The sequence below is a fragment of the Corythoichthys intestinalis genome, chromosome 11, assembly GCF_030265065.1.
Source record: "Corythoichthys intestinalis isolate RoL2023-P3 chromosome 11, ASM3026506v1, whole genome shotgun sequence".
Taxonomy (NCBI): Eukaryota; Metazoa; Chordata; class Actinopteri; order Syngnathiformes; family Syngnathidae; genus Corythoichthys; species Corythoichthys intestinalis.
The window spans coordinates 46,375,483-46,391,404 of NC_080405.1; the positions used below are offsets into that span (position 1 = coordinate 46,375,483).

Sequence of the window (15,922 nt, forward strand, 5' to 3'; positions counted from 1 at the left end):
TTGAAAGATTTGAGAACGATTCACAAACATCCAAATTCCGATTATTGAAATATGCCAAGTAAAGCGGAAGTGCAACACACTCAGCGCGCCGTGCGGTCTGCTGCCGAAAAGCTGCTACAAAGTACATCCACATAATGTTATGGTAGATATCATTTATATAGGACTAGATGCATTATAGATTCTGTAGCGTTAGCAGAACACCTACAAAAAGCTAGATGCGGGCGTTAGTAAACGGCCGCCATCTTAAAGCAGTACACTTCCCTACAAGGCTGTTGTAGCGAACTTTCCAAGCAAACCTAATTAACTTTTTATCTAAAATACTCCTAAATCGGTAAAATATTGACTTGAATCTATCTTTAAAATAGTTTTAAAACTTTCACATGTCGAAAGTAGACAAAACGGAAATTATGGAACAACGGGAGCAATTTTAACAACTTTAACAGTTGATTCACAACATTAAATTAATTTAATGTAGTTTAAAGCTGCTGATACAGAATGGGGACTGGAGTTTTTTATTTACTGTTATTTTTGTATATTTGTTTACTGCTATATGTTAACTTGATACTGAAATAGTAGTTTGGTTTAGCCTGAGAGTATTTTTGAACAATTCTGGAACTAATGTACAAAACATTAAAAAAAAAAAAAAAAAAAAAAAGGAGGGGGGTGCATCAATAATCGTTTTATAATCGAATCGGAGCCTCTGAATCGTAATCGTAATCGAATCGTTAGGTGCCCAAAGATTCCCAGCTCTAGTTATTATTATACTGCACTATAGCCCAGTGGTCCCCTACCTATTTTTCACCACGGACAGGTGTGATATGGGCCTTTTTTTTTTTTTTTTTTGGCCAACGTGTGGCAGAAAAAATGACAGTCAATATGAAAGAACACGACGGCTAAAAATTAACATTAAAACAATCAAACGGTTGCCTTGTTTGCTAGCTTTTAGCCTCATATTATGCAGAATGGACTTGGTTTTAGGCTCCTTTTCTGGCTCAGCAGGTGGCCTTTTCCCTGTAAAAAAAAAAAAAAAGCTGTCCAAAGACGTCGCCGCCCACAGCACACAGCCAACAGCAGCTAACGTTACTGTTTACATTGACTGACGCTGGGCTGCTATATAGGTGTGCAAACACCCCAGTAATGGTGGCCAACCATTAGGGGGCGACGAATCCAAATCTCTACTTGGATTCGTCAAGAGGCACAGGCCAGATTGCGATCGTTAACAAATTATTTATTGTTTCTCTGCGGCCTGGTAGCAAATGCGCCACGGACTGGTACCGGTCCTCGGCTGATGATTAGGAATCCCTGCTGAGTTGCTGAGCCGATTACATGATTGTGTTATACCAAAAAAATTGACACAAAAATCAACCCGTCCAAAGAGCATGAGTGCCCCCCAGTGGAGAAAAAACTTTGTTACATCTGAATGGTTCATAGAGTCATGTGTTTGTTGTTGCGACATCTCATTGGTGAAACTGGTAGCACTACTGTTTATCCAGCAAAAATAAAATCAGGAGGTAGACTTAAGAGGAAAGTAACTAAGAAGTACATTTTTCTCAAAAAGTTAGTCAAGTAAATGTAAGGGAGTAAATGTTACGCGTTACTGCCCACCTCTGTCGATAATCTATTGTGATTTAAAGTATGACGATATATCACCGTATCGGTGCACTCTTTCTCTCGAGCTCGTTAACTTTTACCAGCCTTTAATTATCAGATCAGCTCTTTGATCCCTTTCTTCATCCTACCCGATGACTCATTTGTCTTCCAGGGACGGACGAAGACGTGGTTCTCATGCTTCTGGCGGCGCGCAGCAACGATCAGCGGCAGCAAATAAAGGCAGCTTACAAAACAACTTATGGAAAGGTGAGGACAGATTAAAGATGGCCACTGAATCATAGCCCATTTACATGAACTCCTGTTTATGTCATTGGACTTCTTTCGTCGTCACTGTCAGCCAATGAGTTAAATGATTCACTTCACTTAACTGTTGGCAAGGCAAGGCAAGGCAAATTTATTTACATAGCACAATTCAACACAAGGCAATTCAAAGTGCTTTACATCAAATGAAGATCATACAAATCACATTTAAATCAATCCAACGTAAAAACCAAGAGAAAATCGGAAATAAAATTATACATAAAAATTGCATTTAATCACAAATAGAATAAAACATTAAAAAAAAAAAACTAAAACAAAACCTACGACTACTAATAATAATTGAAATCAGCAATGGAGATAAGCACAAGAGGAATAGAAAGCAAGTAGATTGAAATATATAGACAGTTATGGATGTGCAGTGCTAAACAAAAGCGTTTTTAGCCCTGATTTAAAAGAGCTAACAGTTTGAGCATACTTCAGACGTTCAGGTAACTTGTTCCAGAGGTGAGGAGCATGATAACTTAATGCTGCCTCACCCTGCTTGGTTCTTGTTCTTGGAACATGCAGGAGACCGGTTCCAGACGACCTTAGGGGTCTAGATGTCTCATCGGAATCTAACAAATCAAGCATGTATTTTGGTCCAAGGCCATTAAGTGTTTTGTAGACGAGCAGTAGTATTTTATAGTCTATCCTTTGGCTCACTGGAAGCCAGTGTAGCGATTTCAAAACCGGTGTAATGTGGTCCAGCTTCCTTGTATTTGTGAGGACTCTGGCTGCTGCATTCTGTACTAGCTGCAGCTTCCTGACTGATTTTTTATCAAGACCTGTAAATATACCGTTGCAATAGTCCAATCTGCTGAAAATGAATGCATGCATAAGTTTTTCCATGTCTTGTTGAGTCAGAAGCCCCTTAATTCTGGTTATATTTTTTTAGGTGGTAATAAGCAGATTTAGTGACGGACTTTAGATGGCTATCAAATTTTAGGTCTGAGTCAATAATTACGCCAAGGTTTCTGACTTGTTTTGTAGCTGTAAGTGACATTGTGCTAAATTGCCGGCTTATCTTTGACCTTTCCTTTTTTGGCCCAAAAATGATCACGTCCGTCTTCTCCACTTTTAACTGGAGAAAATTCTGGCACATCCATTCATTGATTTGATGAATGCATTTACTCAGGGAGACTAAGGGACTATAATCATGTGGGGACACAGAAATGTACAGTTGTGTGTCATCTGCATAGGCGTGATAAGAGATGTCATACTGTTCCATTATCTGAGCTAAGCGAAGCATATAGATGTTAAATAAGAGTGGTCCAAGAATTGACCCTTGAGGGACTCCACACGTTAATTTGGTTCGTTGTGACTGATGGTTTCCGATTGACACAAAGAAATCCCTATCATGTATATAGGATGTGAACCACTGAAGAATAGTGTCAGTAAGCCCTACCCACTGTTCCAATCTGCTGAGTAGTATGTTGTGATCAACCGTGTCGAATGCGGTGCTGAGATCCAATAGTGACATAACAGATGATTTGCCTGCATCGGTATTCCGACGAATATCATTTAGGACTTTGATCAGCACGGTCTTGGTGCTGTGTTGTGACCGAAATCCAGACTGAAATGACTTAAAAAGATTGTTTTGCATCATAAAAGTCTGGATCTGTTCGAACACAACCCTTTCGATAATTTCCCCAGGAATATCAGATTTGATATTGGCCTGTAATTACTAATGGTTAAGGTATCCAGATTAGGTTTTTTTAGGAGAGGTTTTATTACTGCAGTTTTTAAAGTCTGTGGAAACTCTCCTGTTTGGAGAGAAGTATTTATAATCTGAAGTATGTCTGGGGCTATGCAATGCTATGCTGTTCTGTAATTATCATTTATTACAAGTGTGTTATTGTTTATCTTTATATGCCAGGTATGTTTAGTGACATGAACAAGAATTCGCATAGATTCAGCATTTGCGTCAAGGAAATGTCACAGATGCAAACTATCACGATAAATCAACTCATCGATATATTGTCACATCTCTAATTGGGACTATGCGGAGTTCAATCAGAAAAGGGAAAACAATTCAGTCCAAATACTGATACGCGTGCTCCGCTCTTAAATTGTTTGCCAATCTTTACTTATATGTCTATAGTAGGTCGTTATACGTTATTAATACGTCACGTTGCCTTGGCGATGGATTACAGCCTCGTTTGTTTCCCTCCTCTAACTAGGTGACGTTCCAAATGAAACACAATGCGGTTCGATACAAATGCAATTATTACCTAGAGCGAGAATCATCAATCGTTGCGCTCCCGCAGGATCTGATCGCCGCTCTCAAGTCGGAGCTTGGAGGTTCTTTTGAGAGTCTCATTGTGGCCCTGATGACGCCGCCTGTCTTGTACGATGCTGTGCTTCTGCACAAAGCGATCAAGGTAATTTTGATTATCAGGTCCACTTATTGATATTTGCATAAATATTGGTGTTGCACTGCATACTAATATCAATATCGGTTCCGATTAGACACTAAAATGAAGTCATCGAGGAGTCATTGATGCGCAATATTGTACACTCTTTGAGATTGATGCCCAAAGTGATGAGCAATCATCCTCTGCTCTGAATTTCAATGAGTTTACCACTAGTGGACATCAAATCTGATTTGAAGTGGGAGGGATGGCAGCGAATGGACGAATGTTCATCGAGAGTCTAGAGTTTTCAATGGTTGACAATGAGTTAAAGTGCGTACGACACGAGAAAAAAAAAGTGTTAATTAGGATTATTATATGAATTAGAATGATATTTTGAGACGATTCGACTACATACAACAATTTAGCAAAGTGCAGATGACGAGAAATTAGTCTTTTAATCTGCTGATTAGCCACGCCTACCATTATAGGGCTCTAGCGTCCCCAACAGGTGGATGACGTCAGCGGAGTCACGATTTCATCTGATTTAGTATGCAGCCCATTGAGTGGGAAATATTCACAATGACGAAAACACGACGAAGAAAGCCGCAAAATGTCATTGTTTCAGTCTCTCTACTCCAATATTTTTACAGGATATTCTTTTTTATCCAAGTATTTTTCCCCAATAGCTAAATAAATGGCATGGTCATGACAAATAACAGTCTTGTGCTAAATGGAATATGAAATAATAAAAATACATTTATTCAAGACGACATGGCAAAATTACTGCATAATGGCCAAAACTGTTGACTTCACCTTTACTGTCGCACCTCCCGAACAATATTTTATGCCACCTAAATCGGGTTTATGTCATTTCCCTTCCCCGACTTCGGAGAATATAAATAAACCAAGAGGCGTGACAGCTAGCCGACACGCTAACCCGAGCCGAGTGATGTTTCAAAGTCTTCATAGCGGAAAATCACACATAACAAGCCCGGATTATTTCACATGACGACTGGTTTGTCGATTGTCTTCGCCAATTGGCAAACCGCCTAGCGGAGAGCAATTTACAGCTAGTTCCCCTGATAATATGGACAGGAGAGCTCGCCGAGGAAGCAGCTGGACAATGACCGCTGAACATTTACATGCCAATCCATGATCAAACGTAAGTCGTCCTTTATTTAAAGAAAGTTTAAAGTGTTTACTTTGTAATCGCGCTATTCGCAGCTATTTTTAACCTAACGTTGCAATTTCTGATCGGTCGGAAAATTTGACAGAACACCGGGCACATGAGCACAATAAGCCGAATATAGTGCTCTCACCCGGCGGGTGGATGTACGACAAGCCGCCAGTGTTGTGCCGAAAAATAGCCGCCCCGCATGCATGTAAGCCACAAAATGCAAGCCACCTTCATATTAAAAGATCCCGGTATTTGACATAATACAAAACACAATGTTTACTCACTTCCTCGTTAGTCCAATATCCCACAGTAGTAGGGCTTGTTTTGGCCAATATCCACCGGTGAATGGGAACCTTTTGAAACCCCAAAAAGCCACACACGCCTCTCCCTCGTAGAGCAAGATTTTTCTGCAGCCGTTTGGCTGGCGTGATGCGAAAAATAAACGTGTTAATCCACAAAATCAGCTGAATCAGTCCTGCTTATACAACAGTACAGCTGTATAGTGAAGAGGACTCCTTCCTTTGTACACGTCACAGCGCCCTCTTTCTCAACTCGAGACTGTTGCCGGAAGTCACTCATTTTCATGGCGCGGGACTCAAAAAAACTAAATAAATATAGCGATCGCTTCCACACACATCCAAGCGGACCATTTCATTCAGGAGCATAAAGTACCGCGTGTATTATGAAATAAACATGCTTTTTCGTGTCACAGGCACTTTAAAGGTGCTATGAATGTGTGACCATGTCCTAAAATGAAAATGACTGCGCTGATGTAATTTTACTGTACATGTAGAAATTAATTCAGCACTCAAATCTACCAGTGTTTTTTTAAACTGTTTTCATAACAGTGAGTGCTTTGTGAGGGTGGAGGTAGGTAAGGAGAGAATCTAGAGTGCCAGAAGTCAAGTCCCCAAACACAAGCAGCTACAATAGAAAAAAACCCACCACAAATAAGCTTGATTTGTCACTCGTCGTTTTTAACAAAGCAAGTGTCGCTAGGATGATTATGAAAGTCTTCGGTTTTACTCAGGACATAAATAAAACAAAATAGGGCTCTGCGTTTCTTAACCTTCACCGAACCCCTGAGCCTTACTAACTGAACCCCTTGGGTTCGATCGAACCCCAGTTCAGAACCACTGCTTTGGAGCAACCGTTTATGTTTCATAGTTACAGTATTCCACCCAAGACTTTGCATCTTAGAACGTGCTCTTGTTTATTGCACCAATTATGGTTGTGACATCACAACCAGAATTGGTGATAATGTCTATATTTCTAGTGCTGTACTACGTAGTACATGCTGCATGTTGACAGAATGACAAAATGGTTACAACGGAGTAGAAAGCCTAATGATAGCATGCTAGCAGATGCCAAAATCTGCAGCCTATTCGGGGTGTGACATCTGCGAAGGTAGCTGAGAGAGGAAGACTAATTAGGATGTAATTTCATTATCAAACCTTTTCTGTCATTTTTTGGGATGGATTTATGTCCAGGGGGAAAGTGGGCCAGAACGGTCAGGAACGCAGTTCCGGTAAAAGATTCAGGGCCGGAATGCTGTTCTGGTACATGGTGCTTTGATTCCAAAAATATGACAGCAACTGTCAAAACACTATGTAAAAAAATGCTAAGCTGCCACACATGCATTTCAGCTCCAAGAAGAAAACAATCTACCAACATCAGCTTTACATACACAAGTGTTAACACCAAGCAGAATATAGTGCTTGTGTAGCGTAATCCGTTTCCACCAATGTTTATTATTGATTTTATTCCACGGACGGCATGGAGGTTTCCCCAGCTGCTGCAGTTATCCGAGTCTGACGATGATGAGTCACGTCAATGTGCAAATGCACGCAGCAAAGCGAAACGCGTGGACTCAGTTTTCCGTTCAATTGGCTAACATACTGACATGTGATCAGCAGAGATGGTTAGCTCTGATTCGTTCGAATGTGCATGTTTTCTGGAACAGCATAAAAAAGAAGCTTGTTGAATTGATGCGACAAAAAAAGGGCAATGCAACATAAAATGGATCAAATCTTTAAGAGCAACGAAAGAGCTGAGGAGGCTTATTTATCATATTTAGTTTTATTTGCTCTGATGGGGAGGTTCAGAACATCTTAACTGTCAATGTGCACTTTGGACTTATATTTGTTCATTTACAGTATGTTAGGCTACTTATTCATTTCCTTATGATTTGATATAATTCTTCAAACAAGGTGGTCCTACTGTATCGGCATCGGCCGATACAATACTTATCGGAATCGGTATTGGGAGCCAAGAATGTTATCGGCGTAAAACTAATTCTAATATCAATGGATGGACCTTGTTGGAGGCAGTCTTTCAGGTCCTCTGCGTGTTCGTTTTCAATTCAGGTGAGACGGCTAGACTAGATTATTAAATGAAGACTGGAGGCAAGAGATCAATAATACGCATATGATTAGTCAATGTTTGCGCGATCTTCAAAATATATTCCATTTTACTCTGCATAATATACAGTAAGTCATTTGTACTTATTTTTCTGAATGTATGTTACTTACTGTATATCTTTATTATTTAAAAAAAAAAAAAAAGAAGTAAATGTCTACATTAACTTCAATTTTAATTAGGGCTGTCACACGATTAAAATTTTTAATCGAGATAATCACTTAAAAATTAATCAATCATAATTAATCGCAATTCAAACCATCTATAAAATATGCCATATTTTTCTGTAAATTATTGTTGGAATGGAAAGATAAGACACAAGACGGATACATACATTCAACATACTGTACATAAGTACTGTATTTGTTTATTACAACAATTAATCAACAAGATGGCATTAACATTAACATTCTGTTAAAGCGATCCATGGATAGAAAGACTTGTAATTCTTAAAAGATAAATGTTAGTACAAGTTATACAAATTTTATATTAAAACCCCTCTTAATGTTTTCGTTTTAATAAAATTTGTAAATTTTCAATCAAAAAATAAACTAGTAGCTCGCCATTGTTGATGTCAATAATTACACAATGCTCATGGTGCTTAAACCCATAAAATCAGTCGCATCAAAGCGCCAGCAGAGGGAGACAAAAAACACAAGTAACAAGTGGACATGACACTGTGCTGTCATTTTAATCTGTTTGAGCGGGGCATGTGCGTTAAATGCGTCAAATATTTTAACATGATTAATTTAAAAAATTAATTAATGCCCGTTATGCGATAATTTTGACAGCCCTAATTTTAATATATACAGTATCCTATGTTTTGAAGTAGTTAAAACTGAGATTTGGCATTTAGTATGTGAGGAAATGAGGGAAAATAAAAATTAGGAGATAGAGGTTGGGGTTATGGCTTTTTTGTTAATTTTTATTTTGCAAATTATTGAAAAAATACAATTTTGAATGAAAAATAAATAAATAAAATTTCTGGCTCCGTGGCGACCTTCACGTCAGGGAGTTCCGGCAAGAAATTCTAGCCAATTTCACCCCTGTTTATGTCCCAAATATGGGTCTGCTATCATTTTGAAGTCACTTGCTCATAGCATCAGTAGCAAAAAATTGGTATTGGTCGTGCAACACAAATAAATATGACAACTAAATAGATTTCAACTCTTGTCAAAAAGCTTTCCAAAAACATTGCGGTAATGATGGCGAAACGCATAAATCAACGGGACTGTCGCATTTGTGTCTGTTATTCACACCTAATGAAAGTGAGGAGTGACAAGTGGGAATATGTGCACTTGAAAAGCGTCATTAAGGGTTGACAGCCATTCATGGTGAAAAGTACTGACTGAAAATGAGTTAGCCTTTATTCAAAGCTGCACGAGTGACTCACTTGAAGATTTTTCTTTTTAAGAAAGTGTCATGTTCTATTTGGGCCATTTAAAATCTGCTATTGAGATTATTCTTCAGCAGTTCAGCATAAAAATGTGAGTCACCAGCCAACTACAAGCAACAATTATCTATATTAAACAAACTTTTGATGCACTGTTATATTATTATCAGTGATATAAACATCCCAGTTTATTTTCAAAAGCATCATTTATTTCCGATTAGGAAAACACTGACCAAATTTGACCAGGAAGTGACCGGAGAAAGGCCCCAAACTCTATTTGACGTGACCAGTGAACAGGAAGTGTCCCAGAAATAACCCCAAATTAACAGGAAATGACCCAAAATCAATAGGAAGTGTCCTGTAAGTACCGTAAAATTAACAAGGGAAGAGACCCATAATTAATACATTGCCCTACCATAGACTATACTCAATTTCTAATTAATTTAAAATCAGGATTGACTGTGAATGCTTATCTTTCAATGCCATTGAAGGTGCTGGACCTCAGTGTTGTTTTTGGTTTCCCTTTAAAATTTCGTCTTGGTCTTTTGTCAAGAATACTTATTATCAGGGGTGAAAGCATACCTGTCAACCCGAGGCCGTTGGCAATCTTACAAATAATGACGTATGCCCTTACAAATCGGTGAGTAATCTTACAACGTTGTATATAGTGTGCAATATGAAACAAAAATAAGACTCAATTTTTAAAATAATATGAATTTATTGGTAGTATTGTAACATATAACCTGCTGCAATCAAAGAACAATCAATATCTTCAGCTACATCATGATTTCTAAAACTTAACAGTGGCTTTTGTTATCATTGTATGTAGTACTTTTGGCAATTTCTATCATGTCTTGATGGCTGCACTTCATGGCACTTCAGCTCGCATTTCAGTTTGACTTGAAGGTAGTTCGTTAGTGTGTCCAATTATAAATTAAAAAGGTCAATTGATAAAATGCAATATTTGAGTCGGGGAACATTTCTTTTGCTAATTCTGAGAAGTGATCAGCAATAGTTGCAGGCAAATTCTGTTCGGCGACAAACTGGCAGAATCAAATCTCCGCTTTCGTCAATTTTCTTCATCTTTCTGACCAGTGTTGTTAATCTGGTGCAGACCGTCACGAGTGACACAACTACACCAAAAAAAAAAACAACAACCAGAAATTCACATTGTTTGATTTTTAAAGAATTTATTTGCAAATCATGGTGGAAAATAAGTATTTGGTCAATACCAAAAGTTCATCTCAATACTTGGTTATGTATCCTTTTGGTGGCAATAACGGAGGCCAAACGTTTTCTATAACTCTTCACAAGCTTTTCACGCACTGTTGCTGGTATTTTGGCCCATTCCTCCATGCAGATCTCCTCTAGAGCAGTGATGTTTTGGGGCTGTCATTGGGCAACACGGACTATCAACTCCCTCCACAGATTTTCTATGGGGTTGAGATCTGGAGACTGGCTTGGCCACTCCAGGACCTTGAAATGCTTCGTATGAAGCCACTCCTTTGTTGCCCTGGCTGTGTGTTTGGGATCATTGTCATGCTGAAAGACCCAGCCACGTCTCATCTTCAATGCCCTTGCTGATGGAAGAAGATTTTCACTCAAAATCTCTCGATACATGGTCCCATTCATTCTTTCCTTTACAGAGATCAGTCGTCCTGGTCCCTTTGCAGAAAAACAGCCCCAAAGCATGATGTTTCCACCCCCATGCTTCACAGTGGGTATGGTGTTCTTCGGATGCAATTCAGTATTCTTTCTCCTCCAAACACGAGAACCTGTGTTTCTACCAAAAAGTTCTATTTTGGTTTCATCTGACCATAACACATTCTCTCAGTCCTCTTCTGGATCATCCAAATGCTCTCTAGCGAACCACAGACGGGCCTGGACGTGTACTTTCTTCATTAGGGGGACACGTCTGGCAGGGCAGGATTTGAGTCCCTGGTGGCGCATTGTGTTCCTGATAGTAGCCTTTGTTACTGCGGTCCCAGCACTCTGTGGGTCATTCACTAGAACTTGTGTGGTTCAGGGATTTTTGCTCACCGTTCTTGTTATCATTTTGACGCCACGGGGTGAGATCTTGCATGGAGCCCCAGATCGAGGGAGATTATCAGTGGTCTTGTATGTGTTCCATTTTCTAATAATTGCTCCCACAGGTGATTTCTTTACACCAAGCGTTTTACCTATTGCAGATTCAGTCTTCCCAACCTGGTGCAGGTCCACAATTTTGTCTCTGGTGTCCTTCGACAGCTCTTCGTTCTTGGCCATAGTGGAGTTTGGAGTGTGACTGTGTGAGGTTGTGGACACGTGTCTTTTATACCGATAATGAGTTAAAACAGGTGCCGTTAATACAGGTAATGAGTGGAGCCTCGTTAGAACTCGTTAGAAGAAGTCAGACCTCTTTGACAGCCAGAAATCTTGCTTGTTCGTAGGTGACTAAATACTTATTTTTCACTCTAATTTGGAAATAGAATCTTTAAAAATCAAACAATGTGATTTTCTGTTTTCTTTTCCACATTCTGTCTCTCATGGTTGAGGGTTACCCATGTTGACAATTACAGGCCTCTCTAATCTTTTCAAGTAGAACTTGCACATTTGGTGCTTGACTAAATACTTATTTGCCCCACTGTAAAGTGTCACACATTTTGAACATGACGGAGACTATTGTGAATTAACGTCTCGTTCTTGTCTCGTCAGACGAAAACTGGCAACCGTCTCGTTACGTTTTAGTCCCCCAAAAAGTTTTTAGTTCCTTATCGTCTCGTCATCGTCATGAAAAAAGTGTCCGTTGACAAAATATATTCGTTTTTGTCATTGTTGACAAAAACAACACTGCTGGACGTCCAATCAAGGCTGATTGGGCAATAAACGTTCAACATCATCAATGGCTGCCAGAGGATTAACAAGGAAGTGACCCGAAAATGCCCCAAAATAATCGGAACAACAAATGGCTTTCAGCCCTCCCAGTTCAAATGGAATTGGTGTCTATCGCAGTCAATGGCAGCCAATGATTTAAGAATACAAAATCAAGTACCGTACTGGCCCGAATATAATATAATGTTTTTTGCATTGAAATAAGATTGAAAAAGAGGGGGTCGTTTCTTATTCGCGGTCTAGACATTATACCCATTCACGACGCTAGATGATGCCAGATATCATTGAAGAGATGTTCTGTGATGACAGATCTCAGCTACTCTCCCCATTCACGACGCTAGATGGCGCCAGATATCACTGAAGCGATGTTCCGTCATAACAGATCTCAGCTACTAGTTTAACCAGTTTGCATTATTTTATTGCGATGTTTTTTCCTTAGTCAGATTTGTTTCAAGACTACAGTTAGTTAGACTTCACTTTGATGGTTAATGCAGTTATTGCAATTTTGTTGTTTTATCACAATAGATTGGTTTATTCACATTCCAAAAAACAGAAGCCATTCATTTACGAATGTGATTGCACTTTAGTTTACATATTTAAATATTCAGATATTAAGATTTGAAAGAGGCAAAATAACATGCTTTTTCTCTCAAATATATTGTTATAATCACTTGTTTCAGATGTACTGTAATTATTTTCTGTATAAAATCTAATTGGTGTTCAAAAAGTCTTTTTTTCAAACTTGTCTTGAAAAAGAGGGGGTCGTCTTATAATCAGGGCAGTCTTATATTCGGGCCAATACGGTAAATCAAGATAACTATCAAGGAATATTACGCAGATGTGCATCGCTATTTTTTTCATCAAGCCGTAATATTTCATCATAATAAAGCCTTTCCACATTCAGCATTGAGTTGAGTGTGAAGACAGTTAATTAAGCATACAAAAGCTGAAATTGAAGGTGCGGCGGGTCGCCGTGGCAACTCGGCTCGCCGGCAACAGAAGGGAATATTGCGATGGGAGAATTTATGATGGTTTTTGTTCTAATAATACTGGAGTCATAAAAAGACGCGGGTCGCTTCTTTGTGATCCTTTCGGCTGGCACCGCAGGGCGTCGGGACTGACGATGACGTGCTGATTGAAATCTTGGCCTCCAGGAGCAGACCACGCCTTAGAGACATCGTTAAAGTCTACGAGAAAGGTAAGCCGATCGATAAGCGCGCGCTTTGAACGCCATTAGCGGTGAATTATTGTGCCATTACTACAAACTAACACTTCTATGCAGGAACCAGTCAAACAGCCATTTTGGTCATGACTAAACCGCGTAACTGTGAAAAATATGGTAATTAGCATGCCCCGTCAGCGCAGTTAAATGGATTTATTGAACAGTGTAGTTTCAAAGCATGTTCTGAAATCTTTTTTAAGGCATATTCCTCGTGGCACGAGGCACATTCTACAAATTTAGCTCACACGGCCCATATATTCAGCAAAATGTTACGTGATGAGAATAAATTCACAATACAGTGAAAAGGCCACATCAGCAAAGGACTATCTTTGTGGAAAATGAAACTACTCAACTAACAAAAAAACAAAAAAAATCTGCCAATAAGAATGTTTTCGCAAGTGACTGTTTTTAGTCATTAAAAAAAAAAAAAAATTATATATATATATATATATATATATATATATATAACTGTATATTTTTATTATATTATGTATATACAGGATATACTGTATGTATATAATTTCCCCAAGTGGAAGCTTCCATGATCCTAATAAATTTAATAATAATAAAAAAAAAAATATATATATATATATATATATATATTAGCAATTATTAATATATTTATAATTATTAATCATTATTGTATTTTTTATCATCATAAATACAGTGGGGCAAATAAGTATTTAGTCAACCACTAATTGTGCAAGTTCTCCCACTGGAAAATATTAGCAAGGCCTGTATTCGTCAACATGGGTAAACCTCAACCATGAGAGACAGAATGTGAAAAAAAAAAAAAACAGAAAATCACATTGTTTTGATTTTTAAAGAATTTATTTGCAAATCATGGTGGAAAATAAGTATTTGTTCAATAACTAAAGTTCATCTCAATACTTTGTTATGTACCCTTTGTTGGCAATAACGGAGGCCAAATGTTTTCTGTAAGTCTTCACAAGCTTTTCACACACTGTTGCTGGTATTTTGGCCCATTCCTCCATGCAGCTTTCCTCTTGAGCAGTGATGTTTTGGGGCTGTCGTTGGGCAACACAGATTTTCAACTCCTTCCACAGATTTTTGATGGGGTTGAGATCTGGAGACTGGCTAGGCCACACCAGGACCTTGAAATGCTTCTTACGAAGCCACTCCTTTGTTGCCCTGGCTGTGTGTTTGGGATCATTGTCATGCTGAAAGACCCAGCCACGTCTCATCTTCAATGCCCTTGCTGATGGAAGGAGATTTTCACTCAAAATCTCTCGATACATGGCCCCATTCATTCTTTCCTTTACACAGATCAGTCGTCCTGGTCCCTTTGCAGAAAAACAGCCCCGAAGCATGATGTTTCCACCCCCATGCTTCACAGTGGGTATGGTGTTCTTCGGATGCAATTCAGTATTCTTTCTCCTCCAAACACGAGAACCTGTGTTTCTACCCAAAAGTTCTATTTTGGTTTCATCTGACCATAACACATTCTCCCAGTCCTCTTCTGGATCATCCAAGTGCGCTCTAGCGAACTGCACACGGGCCTGGACGTGTACTGGCTTCAGCAGGGGGACACGTCTGGCAGCGCAGGATTTGAGTCCCTGGCGGCGCATCATGTTACTGATAGTAGCTTTTGTTACAGTGGTCCCAGCTCTCTGTAGGTTATTCACTTGGCCCCCCTGTGTGGTTTTGGGATTTTTGCTAACCGTTCTTGTTATCATTTTGACGCCATTGGGTGAGATCTTGCATGGAGCCCCAGATCGAGGGAGATTTTCAGTGGTCTTGTATGTCTTCCATTTTCTAATAATTCCTCCCACAGTTGATTTCTTTACACCAAGCGTTTTACCTATTGCAGATTCAGTCTTCCCAGCCTGGTGCAGGACTAAAATTTTCAATGTGAACAATGTGAGTTTCTGTTACCCCCCCCCCCCCCCCCCCCCCCACACACACATTCTCTCTCATGGTTGAGGTTTGCCTATGTTGACAATTACAGGCCTCTTCTCTAATGTTTTCAAGTAGGAGAACTTGCACAATTGGTGGTTGACTAAATACTTGTTTGCCCCACTGTATACTATTTGAAAATATATTAAATATTTCATGGCAAACAATAAACAAAACTGGAAATGTACAATAAAGTACACCTAATTTTCAAAGGTGTATCTTGTCAATATTGACCAAGAAAATAAGAGGTTAAAGAAAAAGACTCAACTCTATTAGAAAAAAGTTATTACAAGAATAAACTAGTAATGAGTAATTTTATTATATGAATGTTAACGTAATTTATGTTATGATGTTATGTTATAATATTATGAATGTTAATGTATATGTTGCAGAGTTCGGCAGCAAACTGGAGAAAGACATCTGCAGCGACACTTCGGGTTACTACCAGAGGCTCCTTGTTATCCTCTTGCAGGTAGTCCCTTACCTATATTTTACGTTTACATTTTCATGGAAATAACAATACAAGTAGTCCCCGGTTTACAAACGAGGTCCGTTCCTGCGCTGGGGTTGTAACCCGGATTTCCGTGTAATACGGAATTACCCCTTAAAATACCGTATTATTCTGAATAGAAGACGGTGTTTTTTGCACTGAAATAAGA

General features: G+C 39.0%; 1 protein-coding gene across 1 annotated transcript in view; it reads left to right on the forward strand.

Annotated features, from left to right (window-relative positions):
• The window catches only part of anxa5a (annexin A5a), a 51,886-nt gene that overhangs the window by 18,820 nt on the left and 17,144 nt on the right, over window positions 1-15,922 (forward strand). Inside the window, exons 6-9 of the mRNA XM_057849305.1 lie at window positions 1,763-1,857; window positions 4,179-4,292; window positions 13,232-13,322; window positions 15,656-15,735. Coding sequence (XP_057705288.1) covers window positions 1,763-1,857; window positions 4,179-4,292; window positions 13,232-13,322; window positions 15,656-15,735 — 380 coding nt within the window. The remainder of the gene's footprint in view (window positions 1-1,762; window positions 1,858-4,178; window positions 4,293-13,231; window positions 13,323-15,655; window positions 15,736-15,922) is intronic.